The 19424-nt window shown below is 37.7% G+C and overlaps 2 protein-coding genes across 4 annotated transcripts in view; both read left to right on the top strand.

The window, feature by feature from the left end:
* The window catches only part of LOC148075054 (unconventional myosin-Ic-like), a 54041-nt gene extending 38474 nt beyond the window's left edge, over nucleotides 1–15567 (top strand). For all 3 annotated transcript variants that reach the window (XM_087795098.1, XM_087795100.1, XM_087795099.1), the window contains exons 7-32: nucleotides 306–404; nucleotides 517–627; nucleotides 1834–1905; nucleotides 2036–2155; nucleotides 2616–2689; nucleotides 2794–2899; nucleotides 2999–3079; nucleotides 4351–4442; nucleotides 4515–4609; nucleotides 5452–5498; nucleotides 5576–5656; nucleotides 5994–6099; nucleotides 7201–7318; nucleotides 8137–8250; nucleotides 8330–8406; nucleotides 8487–8555; nucleotides 8632–8716; nucleotides 9401–9560; nucleotides 9640–9723; nucleotides 9780–9873; nucleotides 11100–11155; nucleotides 11428–11563; nucleotides 12578–12648; nucleotides 12719–12816; nucleotides 12894–12993; nucleotides 14217–15567. In XM_087795098.1, coding sequence (XP_087651224.1) covers nucleotides 306–404; nucleotides 517–627; nucleotides 1834–1905; nucleotides 2036–2155; nucleotides 2616–2689; nucleotides 2794–2899; nucleotides 2999–3079; nucleotides 4351–4442; nucleotides 4515–4609; nucleotides 5452–5498; nucleotides 5576–5656; nucleotides 5994–6099; nucleotides 7201–7318; nucleotides 8137–8250; nucleotides 8330–8406; nucleotides 8487–8555; nucleotides 8632–8716; nucleotides 9401–9560; nucleotides 9640–9723; nucleotides 9780–9873; nucleotides 11100–11155; nucleotides 11428–11563; nucleotides 12578–12648; nucleotides 12719–12816; nucleotides 12894–12993; nucleotides 14217–14243 — 2373 coding nt within the window. In that variant the 3' untranslated portion in view covers nucleotides 14244–15567. The remainder of the gene's footprint in view (nucleotides 1–305; nucleotides 405–516; nucleotides 628–1833; nucleotides 1906–2035; nucleotides 2156–2615; nucleotides 2690–2793; nucleotides 2900–2998; nucleotides 3080–4350; nucleotides 4443–4514; nucleotides 4610–5451; nucleotides 5499–5575; nucleotides 5657–5993; nucleotides 6100–7200; nucleotides 7319–8136; nucleotides 8251–8329; nucleotides 8407–8486; nucleotides 8556–8631; nucleotides 8717–9400; nucleotides 9561–9639; nucleotides 9724–9779; nucleotides 9874–11099; nucleotides 11156–11427; nucleotides 11564–12577; nucleotides 12649–12718; nucleotides 12817–12893; nucleotides 12994–14216) is intronic.
* Nucleotides 15568–17685: 2118 nt separating this feature from the next.
* The window catches only part of LOC148075053 (large neutral amino acids transporter small subunit 4-like), a 31593-nt gene continuing 29854 nt past the window's right edge, over nucleotides 17686–19424 (top strand). Inside the window, exon 1 of the mRNA XM_087795188.1 lies at nucleotides 17686–17820. The gene's annotated coding sequence lies outside the window, so the exon portion shown is untranslated. The remainder of the gene's footprint in view (nucleotides 17821–19424) is intronic.

Below are 19424 nucleotides of genomic sequence, written 5' to 3'. Positions count from 1 at the left end.
GCCACTTCTCGTTGGAGTGGAACTTCAAAAGTCCTCAACGTCCTTCTCTCCGCTGAGCGAGTGTGTCCCAGTGGGAACTCTCTGGTCAATGGTCGGGGTTGTTTCCTAGGAGAGAACATGCCTTCAGGCGCCGCTCGAAAACCTCCCTGGACGAGTGCACGCTCTAACAGCTACTGAGCAAAAAACCCTCGACTGTGTTTGTGTAAACAAGTGTTTACCGCTCGTGTAAACACGCACTTTTAACACACGTGTTGACAACTTGACAATTAGCTTTTCCGTTAAGTGGATCAATTGATGCGTTTCAGGGAAACTGTCCTAAAGTGAGCTCCATCAACGACCGCAGCGACTGGAAGTCTGTGAGGAAAGCCTTGACGGTGATCGGCTTCAGCGAGGATGAGGTAGAGGTGAGGACACAGTGAGCGCTTGTGTTAGCCTAACGTTGATGTCATGCCGTGCTGATGTCACGTCTGAGCGTGTTTTTCCTTCGTGTCAATGGCCGTTGTTCGTGTCGTCCAGGAGCTGCTGAACATCATCGCCAGCGTCCTCCACCTGGGCAACGTGCAGTACGGCGGCGAGGACGGCGTCGCCTGCATCACCTCGGACACGCAGATCAAGTACCTGGCCAGGGTAAGAGTGTCCACATGTTGTATCAAAATAATAATAAAATCAATAAAAAAAAAAGTTTTCATCCGTATCTTTGGATTATATTTTATTAGCTGTTTACATAAAGGAACTTGACCCTTTGACCTCTATTCCAAAAGGCTTCTACAGAAGTTGAGGCTCCCTTATGAATGGGGGGTTTCCATGAATGACATCAATTTACAAGTAGATTATGTTGTGAGGAGAAAAAACTCTGACAAAGAGAAAAATAAATTGATCCGTTTCTAAATGCTTTGACAAATTTGATTTATATTTTGTTTTTATTTATATTTGTAAAACAATTATGTGCTATTTTATTGTATAGATCTGATCCATCTTAACTAAATATGAATGATAACATTTAATGTGATGATCTTAATCCATCTGACAAATATTGAATCCCTTGTTCTTCCTGCAAAAAACTCACAAAATAAATGGAGGGTCGCATCATTTTACAGGCCGCAAGTTTGCACCCTTTCCTTAGAATGTATTTTATCATAAATAAATACATTTTTAGAGATAAAAACAAAATATTCTACATATGACATGGCACCATGATCTATATCGGTACAGAATAAACATATTGATTTTATAGTGAATTAAAACAGTGGATCCCAACACCTGGTCTGGGGACTAGTACTGCTCCGTTGGGCACTTGTTACCAGGCCGCACAGATAAAGAAAACATCAATTACTTCTGTCTGGAAGGTGTTTTATTTTGGGAAAAGATGTCATTTTCTCTGAAGTAACATCAGGTCAAGCTGCTCGATTTAATTGACTCAAAAAATAAACCTGTAAACTATTGAAAATGAGAGAAACAAAAACTCTATATGATTTATTATTACTTTTTTTTATCTTGAGTGAATATAATGCCAACATGAAACCATTCCAAGGTGTAGGAAAGTTAGAGAATCCTTAATTAAAACATGTTTTGAACAATGAGTTAAAAGAAAACAATCTTTGTAGAACGCCTTCAGCAAAGTGGAACCAGTGGTGTCAGTGGTTCTTGAAGTTTTAAATGTGTTTTCACATTCTACGAACTGGTGTACGATGCAGTCCGAGCGAGTCTCGAGTGTTAAACGATCAGATGCCTGCATGTGTCACGGCTGCTGAATTGCACGCGTGTGTGTTGTCACGTCTGTTTACTTGAGAATCACTTGTTTGTCACTAATGCGCTCGTGTTGTTTGTTTCCAGTTGTTGGGAGTGAACGGGTCGGTGCTGACGGAGGCGCTCACACACAAGAAGATCATTGCCAAGGGAGAGGAGGTAAACCAGTTCATTAACTCTTTTACATATAATAGAAAATATAATTGCTTTTGTTTTGTCTCTCATCAGTCATTATTACTGGCACCTCAATGAGTGTTTAAAATCCTTCTTTTGTTTCTCTCTGGATCAGCTGATGAGCCCTTTGAACCTGGAACAGGCGTCTTCAGCTCGAGACGCTCTGTCCAAGGCTGTGTACGGACGGACCTTCACCTGGCTGGTGAACAAGATCAACGCCTCTCTGGCCTACCCGGTACACGCATGCGCACACGGCAGTCTTTTCGGACCATTATGATGATTTTATTTGTAGCACACCTCCCCCTGGTGGACATTAGGTTTAGGTTTATGTAGAACTTTATTGATCCCTCAGGAGGTCTCCTTCGGGAAATTGTTTTTTTTCCAATTATCCACAGTAAATACAGCAATTTTTCATAAAAAATAATCAAAATATAATAAGTACAAGAACAAAGAGAAAGAACAAGATGATACATATCAACTTATATATATATTAGAGTGCATATCAACGCCAGAAGTATTTTTCTTTCCTCAGACTACAATAATTATTTTTGCACAAACGTGTGTTGGTACAAATAAGCTTGACTAGAATTCTCCTTATGTTGACCTGACATGTGATGAAATGTTTAATCATCAAAATAATTTTGATTTCCTCAATCAAACACCGTTTATTCATTGTTGTTGTTTTGATCTCTCAGGACGACGCCTGTAAAAACTACTCGGTCATCGGTCTGTTGGACATCTACGGCTTCGAGGTCTTCCAGAACAACAGGTATGTTTGCTTTAACAAATTTTCCTTTTTATTAATGAATCGTCATTCAGTTATTCTTTTTATTTATCTGCTGATTTACTGTTTTTTTTTTTATTGTGTCGCAGCTTCGAGCAATTCTGCATCAACTACTGTAACGAGAAGCTGCAGCAGCTTTTCATCGAGCTCACGCTCAAGTCTGAGCAGGACGAGTACGAGGCCGAGGGCATCACGGTCAGACCCTCGCCATCTTCATCCTGCACAAACACTCTTTTAAATCTTACTTTTTATTTTATTTTATCCTCTGACATGTGTTTGTCGTGGTCCCTGCAGTGGGAGCCGGTGCAGTACTTCAACAACAAGATCATCTGTGACCTGGTGGAGGAGAAGTTCAAAGGCATCATCTCTATTCTGGTGAGAAAATATCCCAAGATGCATCTACATAAATATAATTAATATAATCTAGAAAAGTAGAAAAAGGTTGGAGCTTCAGGCTTGTCACCTCTTCTGTTCGTTCCCAGACCTATTTATTTCATGTTAGTCATAAATATCTGGTCATTTTGAGGTTATTTATAATAGGTTTCTATTTTTATGTGAGTAACTTCTGCTAAATATATTTTTATTTGTATCCTCTGACAGTGTTTGTTGAAGCAACACTATAATTACTATTATCTTTGTTTGCTACCATCACCATGTGATTTGTATTCTACCAAACGCACTTTAAAATGAAAATTAAAAGTACTTTGTTGTGGTAGAACTGGTTTCTCATGAATGACTTAGAATGAATACACAAGCTGCGTGTTGTTGCTGTGTTTGTATTAACTCAAATTCTTTATAGGCATACATGTCATTTATATGAGCAAACATGTGTTTAAAAAACATAAATACATTTTTTTTATCATATGTTTATATATATAGTTTATAGACATACATTTGTTTTCTAGACATAAGTACATGTTATTTATGCAAGAATATATGTTTTAAATATGTTTTATATATAAATATATATATATATAAATATAGGTTGAAAGGCGCCTTACAAATAAAGCTTACTTACATATATTATACACAGAATTACTTTTATAGCATAAATATATGCTATTATACCAAACATTTTGTAGGCATGAATATAAATATACATAAATATGTGCTTTAAATGCATAATATTTGTTAAATATGCCTAAATGTTGGGGTATTAGCAATCACATGTTATATAGGCATAAATATATATTTTATAGGCATAAATATATGTTAAATTTGAATATATATGTTGTATATGCATCAATTGATGTAGTATATGCATCAATTGATGTTGTATATGCATCAATATGTGTTGTATATGCATCTATATGTGTTGTATATGCATCAATATGTGTTGTATATGCATCAATATGTGTTGTATATGCATCAATATTTGTTGTATATGCATCAATATGTGTTGTATATGCATCAATATTTGTTGTATATGCATCAATATGTGTTGTATATGCATCAATTTATATAGTATATGCATCAATTTATGTAGTATATGCATCAATTTATGTAGTATATGCATCAATATGTGTTGTATATGCATCTAAATGTGTTGTATATGCATCAATTTATATAGTATATGCATCAATTTATGTAGTATATGCATCAATATGTGTTGTATGTGCATCAACATATGCATTTCTTCACTGCAGGACGAGGAGTGTCTGAGGCCTGGAGATGCCAGCGACGTCACATTCCTGGAGAAGCTGGAGGACACCGTGGGAGGACACCCTCACTTTGTCACGTAAGCGCTGACCTTCTGTCCTTCGGGCCGACTTTATACGATCAAACGTTCACCGTTGAAATCTGCCTGCAGCCACAAACTAGCGGATGGAAAAACACGAAAGGTAATGGGCCGTGAAGAGTTCCGACTGCTGCACTACGCCGGCGAGGTCAACTACAACATCAACGGTGATTTTCTTTTTTTTGTTTTACTTATTTACAGAACTGATGCAGATATTAAGGGAGAATTCAAGCATTTGATTAAAAGTCTACATTTGTATATGTTTATAGCAGCAAATATATTGTTTCAAGCTTTGTTCACAAACATGCAATTTATTTTAATAGCAGATAAACTACAACATAACCACAGAACTTAGTGTAAGGCATTATTATATTATTATATTATTATATTATACATTATTGTTATTACAATGATTATTGGTGTGCTAATTACCACACGCACCTTATTTATTGTGCCAACTCCCATGATGCCTTTTTACACACGTTGCCTCTGGTCTCTAAAATACTGTTTTAAAATTCTATGTCTATGTCAAAAGTGGTCAAGTTGTTAATGGTTGGCTGGGCAGCAAAGCATTATGGGAGTTATGGGATTTGGGTAAATCAAATGAAATTTCAAATAACTTTTAATATAAACAAGTGAAAACTAATTGGTCACGATTTTTCAAATTTTGGTTTATTGCGGGATTATTTTTCAAACGTCACCCCTGCAATAAATAAGGGATCACTGTGTTCTGTTCATGGTCCAAATGAAAGAAAAATAATAGTGCAAGGGACTGATGTTAAATTAAGAAAAACTGTCATAATGAATATAAAACGACTGGATAAAAGGAACTAGGAAGTTAGTCTAGCTTGACCTTGTATTTAAATAAAAAATGTATTTTAGGGTAAATTATCCGTCATATGTCTAGTCGTGGCTTAAAAATATGAAGCTAGGATTGTTAGGATTTCAGATTTTTTTCAATACGGTATTGATTTTTTATTATAAAATATATATATTTTTGTATTTTCAGGATTTTTGGACAAGAACAACGACCTTCTTTTCAGGAACTTGAAAGAGGTGAGACTTATTTTTTTAATCAATATTATTTCTACTATTATAAAGCTAGTGTTGATCAACTTTAAATACTCCTTCAGGTCATGTGCATGTCTGAGAACAACATCTTGAACCAGTGTTTTGAGCGGGAAGAGCTGAGTGACAAGAAGCGTCCAGACACGGTGAGTCTTGATTTATTTATTTTTTTCTTTGTCAACATTGTTTTCCCACAGAGACACAGACGGTTGTTTGTCTGCTGACTTTTCTCCGCCGCTGCCCACGGACTGAAGAATGTCCTGACACTACCCTGAACAAGACCAAACACTCTTTATATTGTCACGACTGACTAGTTGGCGTCTCTCAGTGTCCACTGTCAACGTGACGAACACTCGCTGGTGTCTCTGCTCCGTCTCCGGGCTTCTTACGTCTTTCAGTTTCTTGATCTGACGCCGAGTTTTTCCCTCTTTCTAACGTCCAACGAGTGCATTTCTGATCGTCCGTCTGTGTCTGCTGTTACAGGCGGCCACTCAGTTCAAGTCCAGTCTGGCTAAACTCATGGAGATCCTCATGTCCAAGGAGCCGTCGTACGTTCGCTGCATCAAGCCCAATGACTCCAAACAAGCTGGTACGTCCCATCTTTTTTACCAAGAGATCGAATTTTAATGAGACTTTAAAATGAGTTTTGTTTGCATTTGCTGTCAGTTTTTGGTTTTCTTAAAGGTATATCGTAAACAATTGTTTATAACTATAGACAAATAAAACATAAAGAGCACATTCATACATATAAAAGGGGAAAGAAAATGTCTACACTTGAATTGTTTACATTTTTTTGTTTTTTTGAGTTCAAATCATATTACATTTTATTCCTACCATGGTTCATTAATGGTTTATATTCAAATAAATTGAGTTTTTAAATTTACAATTACATCAAAATATTCTCAATTTGCTCATTTTTGTGTTATAATTTAACGTCCAGCCTCTAGATGGCAGCAGTCATTCGAAACTAAAGGAACATTAAAAATCAATCAAGCAATGACCGAGGACTAGAGCATACTGTCGACTCAAGTATCTTTTAAAGCTGATGTTTGGACATATTTTGTTTTTAAAACAAATTAAAGCAGTAACGTCTTTGTCAAGAGTGAAGTTGTCTGTAAATACTGCAACACCAGAGTCAAGTACTTGACAATACTACACATATATACTTGATCCCAAGTGTCACAGCTAGTGCAAAAAAAACGCAAAGAATTCCACATAGATTTAATCGAATAGTTTATTAATTCATTAGTTCTTAACTGAATCGCAGATGGCTGGAACCTGTCCCAGCTACTTGGGGTGAGAGGCTGGAGAAACTGCCTGAACAGGACCACGATACTTCATTTGTATCACAAACAAATGTGCTGGGATTATAGTTATAAATAAACTTTAATGATAAGTAAATGTTTTTTTATTAAGTTAAGTTAGTTTTTTGTTAAGTTAGATTTTATTTTCCAACCTGATTGTAGTCGTCGTCACAGCCTGAGTCACACAACGTAGCATGTTGTTAACGTAGCATGCTAACAAGCTAACATTTAGTTAATCACCCTTTGTTTTCATCGACATCTGTGTCAGTTCATGAGTCGAGTCTTTGTTTCCCTCACGAGTCGCTCTCTGTTGAGCTTACACAGCGTCACTGTTTCCAACGATCCGCTGGTTTGACTCATGGTTTTTTTTTCTTCTCCGTCAACAGTTCGATTTGACGACGTGCTGATCCGCCACCAGGTCAAGTACCTCGGCCTGATGGAGAACCTGAGAGTGAGGAGAGCCGGCTTCGCTTACAGGCGGCGCTACGAGGTCTTCCTCCAGAGGTGCCCGGATCGTTACTGATGTTCCTTTTGTTTCTTTTCTCTCTATATTGGCCGAACCGTGACACTTGATCAATGTCTATCGTTTACATTTACCAAAGTCCCTCTTGAGGGTTTTATTGATCCTGTCCTGTGACCCGAACTTTGACCAGTAGATGATAATTTACTTCACCTTTAACTAGTTTATTTTTTTATTTTTAGTAAATAGTTCTTAAATTATGTTTCAGTTATACATGTTTGTACGTTAAATATCCTTATTGATATCGTTTTACTTTCATTCAGAAAACTCCTCTTTGGACAAATATTGGTCATAATCTTACATTTTTTTTATAGTTATTGAAGTTGCAATGCCTAATTCGGCCACATGGTGGAGTCAGTTCCTCCTGCCCTCATGAGGTCAACTATACAAGTGATCATGTACCAATGTTTCAAGAGCCATTTTATTTTTGAACATGTTTTTTGTTTTTTAATCATTTATCAGTACTTAAAAATATACCTTGTTAAAGTTCTTTGTTAAATATTTTTCCCTCAAATAAAATGTACAAGAACTGACTTTAAAACAACAACAAATGTTTTTATAAACAATTATAAAGTCTTTTTTTTTAGCTAATTTATTATAAAGTTACCGCATTTTTACATCTAATAATATCCTTCCTGTCTTATCTCTTTAATTCAGTTTTTCTTCATCCCTTTTCCTTGCTTTAAGGCTCAAGACTAATGTAAAATTTATGTCATGTTATATTTTAAGGTGAAGGTTTTTCTTCTTGTTAGAGATAAGAAGACGTTGATAACGACGTCGCTACGTTTTTTCCTCCGCTCAGGTACAAATCTCTCTGTCCGGACACGTGGCCCAACTGGCAGGGCCGTCTGGCCGACGGCGTCTCCACGCTGGTGAAGCACCTGGGATACAAGCCTGAGGAGTACAAACTTGGCAGGTCAGAACATGGCGACGAGCACCACTGTGTTAGACTCAACGATGGTGAATCTCCTTCACTCAATGTCTTTTTACTGCAGGTCCAAAATTTTCATCCGCTTCCCGAAGACTCTGTTCGCCACCGAAGAAGCTTTAGAAACCAGGAAACACAGCATCGGTGAGACGATGATGTCACCAGGAAACGACGGGATTTGAACTCATGACCTTTTTTTTTTCTCTCTCCGTCTCGACCCGTAGCCACCAAGCTGCAGGCCGGCTGGAGAGGCTACAGCCAGAGGTCCAGATACCAGAAACTAAGAACCTCAGGTGAGCGAAGAATCCCACGTCCCACGTCCCCTGCATCTGCTGGTGTTTTGAACTTTGACCTTCTTCCTTCTTCAAGCCATCGCGGTCCAGGCCTGGTGGCGAGGGATTCTGGCCCGGAGACGAGCCCAGCGCAGGCGCCAGGCGGCCGACACCATCCGCAGGTAGAGATGATTCAACTCATGATGTAAAGAAGAATAAAAATCGTAGCTTCTTATCAGGACTTGAGGGCTTTTAACTAGTTTGATTGATTAAGATTGAGTGACATATTTATTATGTTTCTTCTGTGTAAACAAAAATACATTTTGTTAAAAACAAAACATTTTTCTACACATTTTTGCAAATTGAATTAGTTAAAATATATATTATTATTATTTAGTTATGTATTTATTTAAATTTAAATGGAACTATTATAAAAAAAATGACATTGAATTTAAAAGGCTACAGAAAAAACCCACATTTAATTTAGACCATTTATATTAGAATAATTGAAATTAGAATATCAAACTAGTTACTAGTTTAATTGATTTATTTTTAGACATTAAGATTATATTATTCAATTGATTCAATTCATTATATCAATATACAAATTATCGAGGTCAATTATAAAAAAAAAACACATAAATAAATGCTTAAAAAATGAATTTAAATAAGAAAAAACTCTTGGTGTCTACATTTGAAACCATGCAATATACAGTATATTCTCTGATATATTTACATATTCAATCGTATTGTGTTTATATTTACTCACTATAATGTATATATTTAGTCACTTTGTGTCCATCATTATCTCCTAAAACTCTGTCCGAACTTAAACTAACAAAAAAAACGACTTCTTGTTCCGACAGGTTCATCAAAGGCTTCATCTACCGACACAAGGAGCGTTGCCCAGAGAACGAGTACTTCCTGGATTACGTCCGCTACTCCTTCCTCATGAACCTGCGCAGGAACCTGCCCAAGACGGTCCTGGACAAGAGCTGGCCCGCCCCCCCGGCCGCCCTGGTCGAGGTACTGACCTGAGATCCAAACCCGTAAAGTATTCCTACGAAGACTCGGCGGGTGACGACGCTCTGGTGTGTTCTTCCAGGCGTCCGAGCAACTGCGTAAGCTGTGCATGCAGAACATGGTGTGGAGCTACTGCAAGAAGATCAGTCCGGAGTGGAAGCACCAGGTAGATTCGGTCACATGACCTCACGAATGACACCCACCTGACGTGTATCGTTGCAGCTCAAGCAGAAGGACGTGGCCAGTGACCTCTTCAAGGACAAGAAGGACAATTATCCTCAGAGTGTCCCCAAACTCTTCGTCAACACAAGACTGGGTGAGTTTCCTGCACGTGTTACTAACATAATACTAACCTGACAAATAAAGTGTTATCGTATCATACTGAATATCATTGTACCACACTGTGTAGTATTGTATCTTATTGTAGCGTATCATATTACATATTACATATATACTTATTTTATCCCATCATATCTTTCTGTATCCTATGGTATTGTGTCTTATCCTATCTTATGTACTGTATTGTATTCTATCTTATTGTGTAGTAGCTTATTGTATCGTATTGTATCTTACTGTATTGTATCTTATTGTATTGTATCTTATTGTGTAGTGTCTTATATCTTATTGTGTCGTATTGTATCTTGTGGTATTGTATCGTATCTTATGGTACATTATGGTATCGTATCTTATTGTATCGTATTGTATTGTCTCTTATGGTATCGTGTTTTATTGTATCGTATGTTATGGTATCATATCTTACGGTATTGTCTCTTATGGTATCGCAGTGTATCATATTGTATCGTATCTTATGGTATTGTCTCTTATGGTATTGCATTGTATCATATTGTATCGTATCTTATGGTATCCTGTTGTATTGTATCATATCTTATGGTATCGTATCATATTGTATCGTATCTTATGGTATCGTATCTTATGGTATCGAATCATATGGCATCGTATCTTATGGTATCGTTTCTTATGGTATCGTATCTTATGGTATTGTATCTTATGGTATCGTATCATATTGTATCGTATCTTATGGTATCGTATCTTATGGTATCGTATCTTATGGTATCGTATCTTATGGTATCGTATATTATGGTATCGTATTGTATATTATTGTATCTTACTGTATTGTATCGTATGGTACTTTATTGTATTGTATCTTATTGTATCGTTCATTATTGCATCTTACTGTATTGTATCTTATGGTACTTTATGGTATCGTATTGTATCGTATCTTATAGTGTCGTATATTATGGTATTGTATTGTTTATTATTGTATCTTACTGTATTGTAGCTTATGGTACTTTATTGTATCGTATCTTATTGTATTGTATCGTATCTTATGTGATGGTATCGTATCTTATGGTATTTGACTTTATCTTACTGTATTGTATCGTATCTTATTGTGTTTTATCTCATTGTGTAGTACTTTATTGTATCTTATTGTACTGCATCATACCACACCGCACTATACTGTACCTTATCTTGCATCCTGTTGTCGGCCTGATCTGTTACTAAAGTCCTGCTTGTCTTCAGAGGGAGAGAACTTCAACCCTAAACTGCTGCAGGCTCTGGGCAATGAGAAGATGAAGGTGAGTCAGAATCATCAAGTATTGAGAGACATTTATTCTCCTCATAGATCAAACTGATGTTTCACGATACAGCTAATCAGGTTTCATGAAACACTGTCGTCATCTTCAAACTAATTCAATGAAAACTCAGATCATTCTTACACTGACAGCGCCACCTACTGATCTCTGGTAACCAAGCCACTGTTTCGTGAAGCCTCATCAGCTGCATCGTGAAGCCCCATCGAGCCAACACTACAGCATTCAAACTAATGTCTTCGTCCTCTGGTGTCCAGTATGCTGTGCCGGTCACCAAGTACGACAGGAAAGGCTACAAGGCGCGACCGCGGCAGCTCATCCTCACGGCAAACACTGCCATCATAGCCGAGGAGGCCAAGATCAAGCAGCGCATCGACTACAGTGTCCTGAAAGGTCAGTAGTTGAACTCTGTTCTGTGTGTGTCTGTGTGTGTGCGCCTTTGTGTGATTTGAGTTTATCTGTGGCTTTGAATGTGTGTCTATGTGTTTGTCTGTTTGTGTGTTTGCATGTCTGTGTGTGTCTTTGTATGTGTGTCTGTGTTTGCATCTTGTGTGTGTCTGTGTCTTTGTATGTGTGTGTATGTGTATGTGTGTCTGTGTGTTTGCATCTTGTGTGTCTGTTTGTTTACATCTTGTGTGTGTCTGTGTCTTTGTATGTGTGTGTCTGTGTGTCTGCATTTGATTGTGAGTCTGCGTTTTTTTTCTTTGTGTGTACGTATGTGTGTGTCTGTGTATAATTGTGTGTGTCTGTTTGTGCATTTGTGTATTTGTCTGTGCCTGTTTGTGTGTCTGTGTTTGTGGTGTGTGGATGCTTTTGTGTGTTTGTGGTCAGTGTGGGTATATTTGTGGCGTGTTCATTGTGTGTGTGTTTTATGGTGTGTGTGGGTGTATTTGTGGTGTGTTCATGGAGTGTGTGTGTGTTTTATGGTGTCTGTGTGTGTGTATTTGCGGTGTGTTTTATGGTGGGTGTGTGTGTATTTGTGGAGTGTTCATGGTGTGTGTGTGTGGTTTTTGCGGTGTGTTCATGGTGTGTGTGTTTTATGGTGTGGGTTTGTATTTGCGGTGGGTTCATGGTGTGTGTGTTTTATGGTGTGGGTTTGTATTTGCGGTGTGTTCATGGTGTGTGTGTTTTATGGTGTGGGTTTGTATTTGCGGTGTGTTCATGGTGTGTGTGTTTTATGGTGTGGGTTTGTATTTGCTGTGTGTTCATGGTGTGTGTGTTTTATGGTGTGTGTGGGTGTATTTGTGGTGTGTTCATGGTGTGTGTGTCTGTGGTTTTTGCGGTGTGTTCATGGTGTGTGTGTTTTATGGTGTGGGTTTGTATTTGCGGTGTGTTCATGGTGTGTGTGTTTTATGGTGTGTGTATTTGCGGTGTGTTCATGGTGTGTGTGTGTGTGTGTGTGTACAGGGATCTCGGTCAGCTCTCTCAGCGACGGCGTGTTCGTTCTTCACGTGCCGAGCGACGACAACAAACAGAAGGTGAATCAAACGGTTTATTCAAGTCTTTATTCAACGACTCATGACTGACGTGTGTCGTGACGTCGCTCAGGGAGACGTGGTTCTGCAGAACGAGCACGTGATCGAGACCGTGACCAAACTGGCCATCTGTGCCGAGAAGGTCAACAACGTCAACATCAACCAGGGCAGGTGAGGCGCCACAGGTCGACGGGAAACACTTGATGGAGACTTTTTTTTTTTTTAAACTTTGAACGTTTCTCCGCCAGCATCAAGTTCACTGCAGGTCAAGGTAAAGAAGGGATCATCGACTTCACGCCGGGCTCGGAGCTGCTCGTGGCCAAATCGAAGAACGGACATTTGTCAGTGGTGAGTCCTGCTCCAGGTTTTATTAACGAACAATGACTCGAACATGTTCATAATCATGAATCTGCTGCTGCAACTTGAATGAACTTTGATTGACATCTTCTTCTCACAATAACTCATATTTGTATTTCTTTGAAACAATGTTTGTGTCTTTTCTTATCTGCAGAATATTAGACTATTATCTTATCACCCATGTGTGACGTCAATAACACTATTTAACCCAAAATTGATTCTGTTAAAATTACATTTTTCCGTTTTTTCCTGGTTATGCATATATATATATATATATATATATATACACACACATTACAACAACCTTTTATCTTTAAATCTCACTAAAAGGGAACATTTAAGACTAATTTCAGAACTGATTATTTTAATTAATTGGAAAATATTTAGAAATAATATAACTTTATTCCTGGGGGTTTGTTTTGGCAAGAATTTGGCGATGCGATTAATATCACGATAAATGGACAATGATGCGATATATCGTGATACTGTAGTAACAAGTATATATTTGTAGTATTTTCGAGTTCTTGACTCTGGTGTTGCAGAATTTACAGACCACATGACTCTTGACGAAGTCGTAACTGCTTTCATTAGTTTTGAAATTAAAATATGTACAAACGGAGTCTACTGTATCCTCTCGTGCCCAGTCATCACTGGGATCTCGTGGGATATTATATTAGCTGCGAGAGACCTAATGACTGCAGCAAGTTTAATTGCAACAAAAAAATGAACTAACGCTTTGAATATTTGCATGTTAATTGTAAATAAATGACAATGAAAAATTTATTTTAGTTGTTTTTTTCTTTTAAAATGAAAAAATACAGGTAAAAACCAACTAGTATCCTATCAAAATGTTAGGATACTACAGACGTTTGTTTTCAGGCCTTCGGGTCACCTTGACCCTGAGACAACAAGAGGATTTAAAAAATGTCCATAAGTATTGTTCTATTTAATTTTAGTAGTTGGAAAAAAGAAAAGAAAGTTGTATCACTTTCTCTAATGTATACAGTATTTTATTGTCAATGAACATAGTTGGAGGAAAAATTCCAAGTTTTTTCTTCCTTACAGCATTTCATCTTTGTTTTGTTTTGTTATTTAGTTTTTCTCATATTCTAAAGGTTTCTTTTTTGGATTTTGGCCCCTAATATCAGTCCCAGTATATATTGTGTGGCCCCTTAGAACAGATAACTGATTAATTATGGCTTGTCGTCCTGCAGACCGCTCCAAGACTGAACTCCAGATGATGACCCGTCAATCACACCCGAGCAGACCCGGCCCTGCTTCAGCCAATCAGGACGCTCAGAAATGATTTTAAAAAAGTTCCGCTTATCTAATATAAGTATTTATGTTTGTATCATATATTTTTTTGGGGGGGGGTTAATACGTTTTGAATATTCTGATTTTTAAGTCAAGGAATAACCGATAATTTGGTGCATTTTTTTTTCTACTTTATTTTGTGGAGCGAAGAAGAAGAAAAGGTTTGTACAGACGAGAGATTTGAGCGTCTAGTTATGTTATGAGTGCAGAGAGAAAAAGAAAGTGAGAAAAAGATACTTTTTTAGATCAATTGTTATTCGTGATAATGTTCGTCATGAGTTAAATTCTGCTGCCTTAAAAAATCTCAATTTATTTTTATTTTTAAACAGAAATTTTGAAAGAATATTTTCTACTTTCGGTTTCCTTTGATAAAACTTAGAAAGAGCAGTGAAGCCATATTTTGATAATTATTTCCAAAGAGGCCAAAGGTTTTTTTTTTTTTTTTACATGACTTTCATATTTTTTAATTTGTAATAATTTTCTGTTCAAGTTACCTGAAGATTTGGATGGTGAGTTGAAGCTAATGCTAAGCTAGCATTAGCTCCAATAGCTAAACTTTGAGAAGCTAAAAAATATGTTTTCGTTAGAATATCCATAAATAAGCTTTTGCTAATCGACCGTATCTTTTTATTTGGGTCTAAAAATTGTAAAAAAGAATGATGACAAAACAGTTTGAAGGTGTGTGGCTAAGCTAGCGCTAAGCTAAAGTATGGCGTCTAGCTTCTTCTGAAGTGAAAGAACGATGGAAAGAAAGTGTGGATACATGAGAGCAAACAAGGCTTTCAAAAACACTAAAAAAAAAACAACCAAAATGTTTTCACTTAAGTCCTGTTTCAAAGCTCTGTGGTGAGACCAAAGATTTGGTGTCGGTGGAGAATCACCCGAAAAACTTTCGCTTCCATTTTGAGAGAAGCTCCAAGATGGTGGTCCTCCGACGCTCTCAGGTGAGGCGGTGCAATAAATCCAACTTACCAGCCAAAGAACCTGTTCACGATCCTGAGTCTACGTTGTATAATTTCCTTTTGTCGTGTCGTCCGGACGAGGCTGTGTACAGTTCGTGTCCAAGTGTTGTGACAAGCAAGCCGAGTGAGGTTTGTTCAACTTTTAGGGAGATAAGAAACAAACTTACTGTAATTGTGGTCATGTGCCTTGTTGAGCAGCAATACTGGTGAACGTACTCGTATGCTCCCCTGTTTATCTTTACACTAAAAATACTAAGAGTTTGATAAATAAATGTCAAATGCACACTTACATGTTCCTTGATTTTTTTTTTGTTGTCATTTTTCTATGTGAAACTATGACTGATGTGTGTGAAACGCCTGAAAGTAAGCAAGTAATTTTTATTTATATAGCGCTTTTCCAGACCAGGGTCACAAAGCGCTTAAACAATCAAAACAATATCAATAAAGTATATACTTTAAAGGTCAAGATAAAACTGAGAACACAACAGGAAGTACATTTCTAAACAGTCACATTTGTCCCTCGTGAACGTGACTTCATTTTTTTTTTGTTGTTGCAATGACGTTATTGCAACAACAACAAAAAAGCCAAAATTAAACGCTTCTTAAATCAAAAATATTTATTTCCCAAATACAAGGGCAACGATGCGATATATATTGATACTGTAGTAACGAGGATATATTTGTAGTATTGTCGAGTACTTGGCTCTGGTGTTGTAGAATTTTCATTTGTTTTTGAAACCAAAATTTGTCCAAAAATCAGCTTTTAAAGCTGCTGGAGTCGACTGTATCCTCTCGTCCTCAGTCATCTCATTGTTGATTTAACTCGACATAACAACTGAAGTTAAATTGCAACAGCAATGCTGGGAATTTTAGTTGCTAAAAAAACAACAAATACAATTATGTTTTTTAAAAATAAACCATAAAATAAGTATATTATAAGATAAAATAGGATTTGAAAGTTTAAAAAATGGCAGAATTGTAAAAAAAAAGACATTGCGTTATTATATCGATATTTCTTACACCCCAAACACAGACTGGTGTTGTAAAGCTAACAGAGTTGTAGCTTCTCAAATGTACCGTGGGTCTGCCCCAGGGCCTCCTCCTAGTAAGACATCTATGGAGTAAACCTGCTCGGAAGTACAAGATAAAACGCGGCATAAGAACAAATTAAAGCCTGAAAACAGAAAAGTGAAGTTCATTCAACGCACATGCCAGCTGCAGTACTACATCCGGCCACCTGAGGGCGCCACTGCACGTGTAAGTAAGTTATATCTTGTTTATATGTTCCGCTGCTTTGACAGGAACATGGAAGCTCTCACTCTGTCTCTGGGGAGTTTAACTCGTCACTGTAAACAGTTGCTCACATGCAGAGGCAGGGACTCGAACTCAACACCCTGTTGTTGTCGCGTAGTTTGAAACCCTCTGAAGACTCGTATAAATCCACAGAAAAGTCATTTTTCAAACAATAGCCACTTAGAACCCAGAGCTCTTTTATCTAAAGATTAAATATTTTGTTGTGTAGATACTTTAATCTAATAATGGCACTTTAAATCAACAACTAATGGCATTTTTGAGTATTTTCCGCAACTTTATAGTAAGTAAGTAATTCATTGTTATATGTATAGCGCTTTTCCAGACCAGGGTCACAAAGCGCTTAAACAATCAAAACAATATTCAATAAAGTATATACTTTAAAGATCAAGATAAAACTGAGAACACAACAGGAAACAAAGCAGGAAAGTGTATGACATATATTTTTTTAATGCTGTATATTCTTAAGAAAAAATAATAATATTGTAAACGTCACGAGATATATATTTACAAAAGTACTTACTTTACAAACGTAAACTTGTTTTGTTTTTTTCGTATAAAATAAGTTATACAGGTTAACGCTAGGGGGCGACATTTCCCCAATATTAAAGAGCGAGCGAGTGGTGCGTGTTTTTTGTTTTTTTTAGTTTTTGTGTGAAGTGTAATTTATACTTTGTTTACGCACAATTCAAAAACACTCGACGCTGTCTTTTCATGTCAAGTCAATTCTTAACAATTTCTTCTTAACTTGGTTCATATAAACTTCACTAAAGTTTCACTAACATCTTATTTCCGCTCGATATAATTTTGTCGGTGATTTTTCTTTTTTTCTTTACGTCGATAATATTTTAAATACATTTAAATAAAACACCGTTAAAAGTATCGAACCGTCCCCGTGGTTCCGTCTCTTTGTGTCCGTGTTTGTGTCCCGAACATCAGGCCTGTCCCCGCATTCTACCGCGCACGTGCTCGCCGCTCCGCCCCGCTGATTGGTCGCCGCCGGTCTCTTGGCTCCTGTCGTCGACCAATCAGGAGGCGCCGTTGTTTTTCAGCAGCTTCTCCTCGCGCCTCATATATAGAACCGCAATGACGGATGCGAGAAGAACCGACAGACTTGACGGACGCGAGGAAATCAAACGAGCCTCGATCTACTCCGGGTTCTCCATCCACGGGCGCTCCAGGCTGCAGAGGACCCAGAGGACACCGCGGCTCCGTTGACGCGCGCACTCGGGTCAGTGATGCTCTCCTTCAAATATATTTATATTTTTAAATTAAAATTATATATATTTATATAACTATAAAAAGAAAGTGATGTCCACTTTAATTCATCTTTATTTATTTAAATTCTCATTTGTATTTGTCACGTGACAACTTCCACCGCAGTCTTAAGAAAAAAAACAATAGTTTACATTAATGAGGAGAATTTAAAAATATCATGACGTCAAAATGACCAAATGTCATGGAAAGATCACGAACTAGAAGGTTGGAGTTTGCGTGTCTTTTGTTGTGGCTGCAGCAGCAGCAGCAGCAGGACCGTACTTTCTTTCTTTCTCTCGTTCTTTCTTTCATTCTCTCTTTCTTTCTTTCTCCTGCTGCTGCTGTTGTTGATACTCAACAGCTGAGCGACTCCTGCAGGATGCGCGTCAAGTCGCCGAGAAACACACAATCGACTTCCGGTGACTTGGAGCAAACACGCAAATCGACTAGTTAAAATACATTATTGGAGGTTGAATTACGTCCTGTCGTTGTTGGGGTCGATCATAGATAAACCCCACATTAAATACACTTACAATAATCAATTATATAACGAAAAAAAATCAAAAATTTAATCTCAATGATTAAGGGTTGAATCTACCGCTTGATTTCTAATAAAATAGATTATCCTCTTGTAAAATAAAATATACATTTCGTCGATAACACTTAAACAAAAACCTGTTTTATATCATATTGCGTAAAGTCGTTTGTGTGGCGTTCAACGCCTGGTGCTCTTATTTTGAAACCGGATCCGTCCTCGCCTCCCCCGCGTCGACTTCACAGACAGCGCGCCGGAGGATGCGGGCGGGGGGGGGCGGAGGTGGGCTTGCTCGGGGATCCCAGTCCAGTTCAGACCAGTTTCGGATCCGTCGTTACATCTCACCGTGTTGTTCTCGACGCGATCATTAACATTAACTTTACTTCCTGTTCTTTGTTTTTGTTCCGCCTTTGCCGCGATTCTGTCACGTGAAGACGAAAAAATAAAGAGTTTTAAGTGTCAAAACGAGTTAATATTATCACTTAAATTGACTTCCAAATATTGTGCATAAATGACCTTAATAATTTTATTTTCTTATTTAGACAAAATTAGACAGAAACGTTTCGCTTAATAAACATAAATGTATTTTATTATATTATTTTATATTATGTTTTCATCAGTGCGGATGATGATGGCTCGTTGCTGTGGTTACAGCTGATCTCGCGCCGCCGCTGGTTCGAACCGGCTGAGCTCCGGTTATGTTCACGTGCAGTCGGTATAAAAATACATTCACTGTCGCATCGAGATTTAAAAAAAACCCTTTGACAAATCCACGTGATATTACCCCTGATAGGACAATAGGATCCACTATGTGTCTTCGACCATATTAGAGCGAATTAAATTCAACTTTTAATATCTTTATTGTGGATTTACTTGGCGTTGCTCTCCGCTCTCCCGCTGCACCTGAACGCAGCACACGACTCACGTGCGGCTGATGTTCAATATGTCACCAGCAGCCAATAGGATTCGTCGAGGGCGGAGCTGGTTAATATTTGAGGGCGTGGCTTGTGCGCCTCAGCTGTTCGTGGTGTAACATCTCGTCC

The sequence above is a fragment of the Callionymus lyra genome, chromosome 7, assembly GCF_982586985.1.
Source record: "Callionymus lyra chromosome 7, fCalLyr1.hap1.1, whole genome shotgun sequence".
NCBI lineage: Eukaryota > Metazoa > Chordata > Actinopteri > Syngnathiformes > Callionymidae > Callionymus > Callionymus lyra.
Note: the sequence above shows the minus strand (reverse complement) of the source record. Positions and strands in the feature narration are given on the sequence as shown.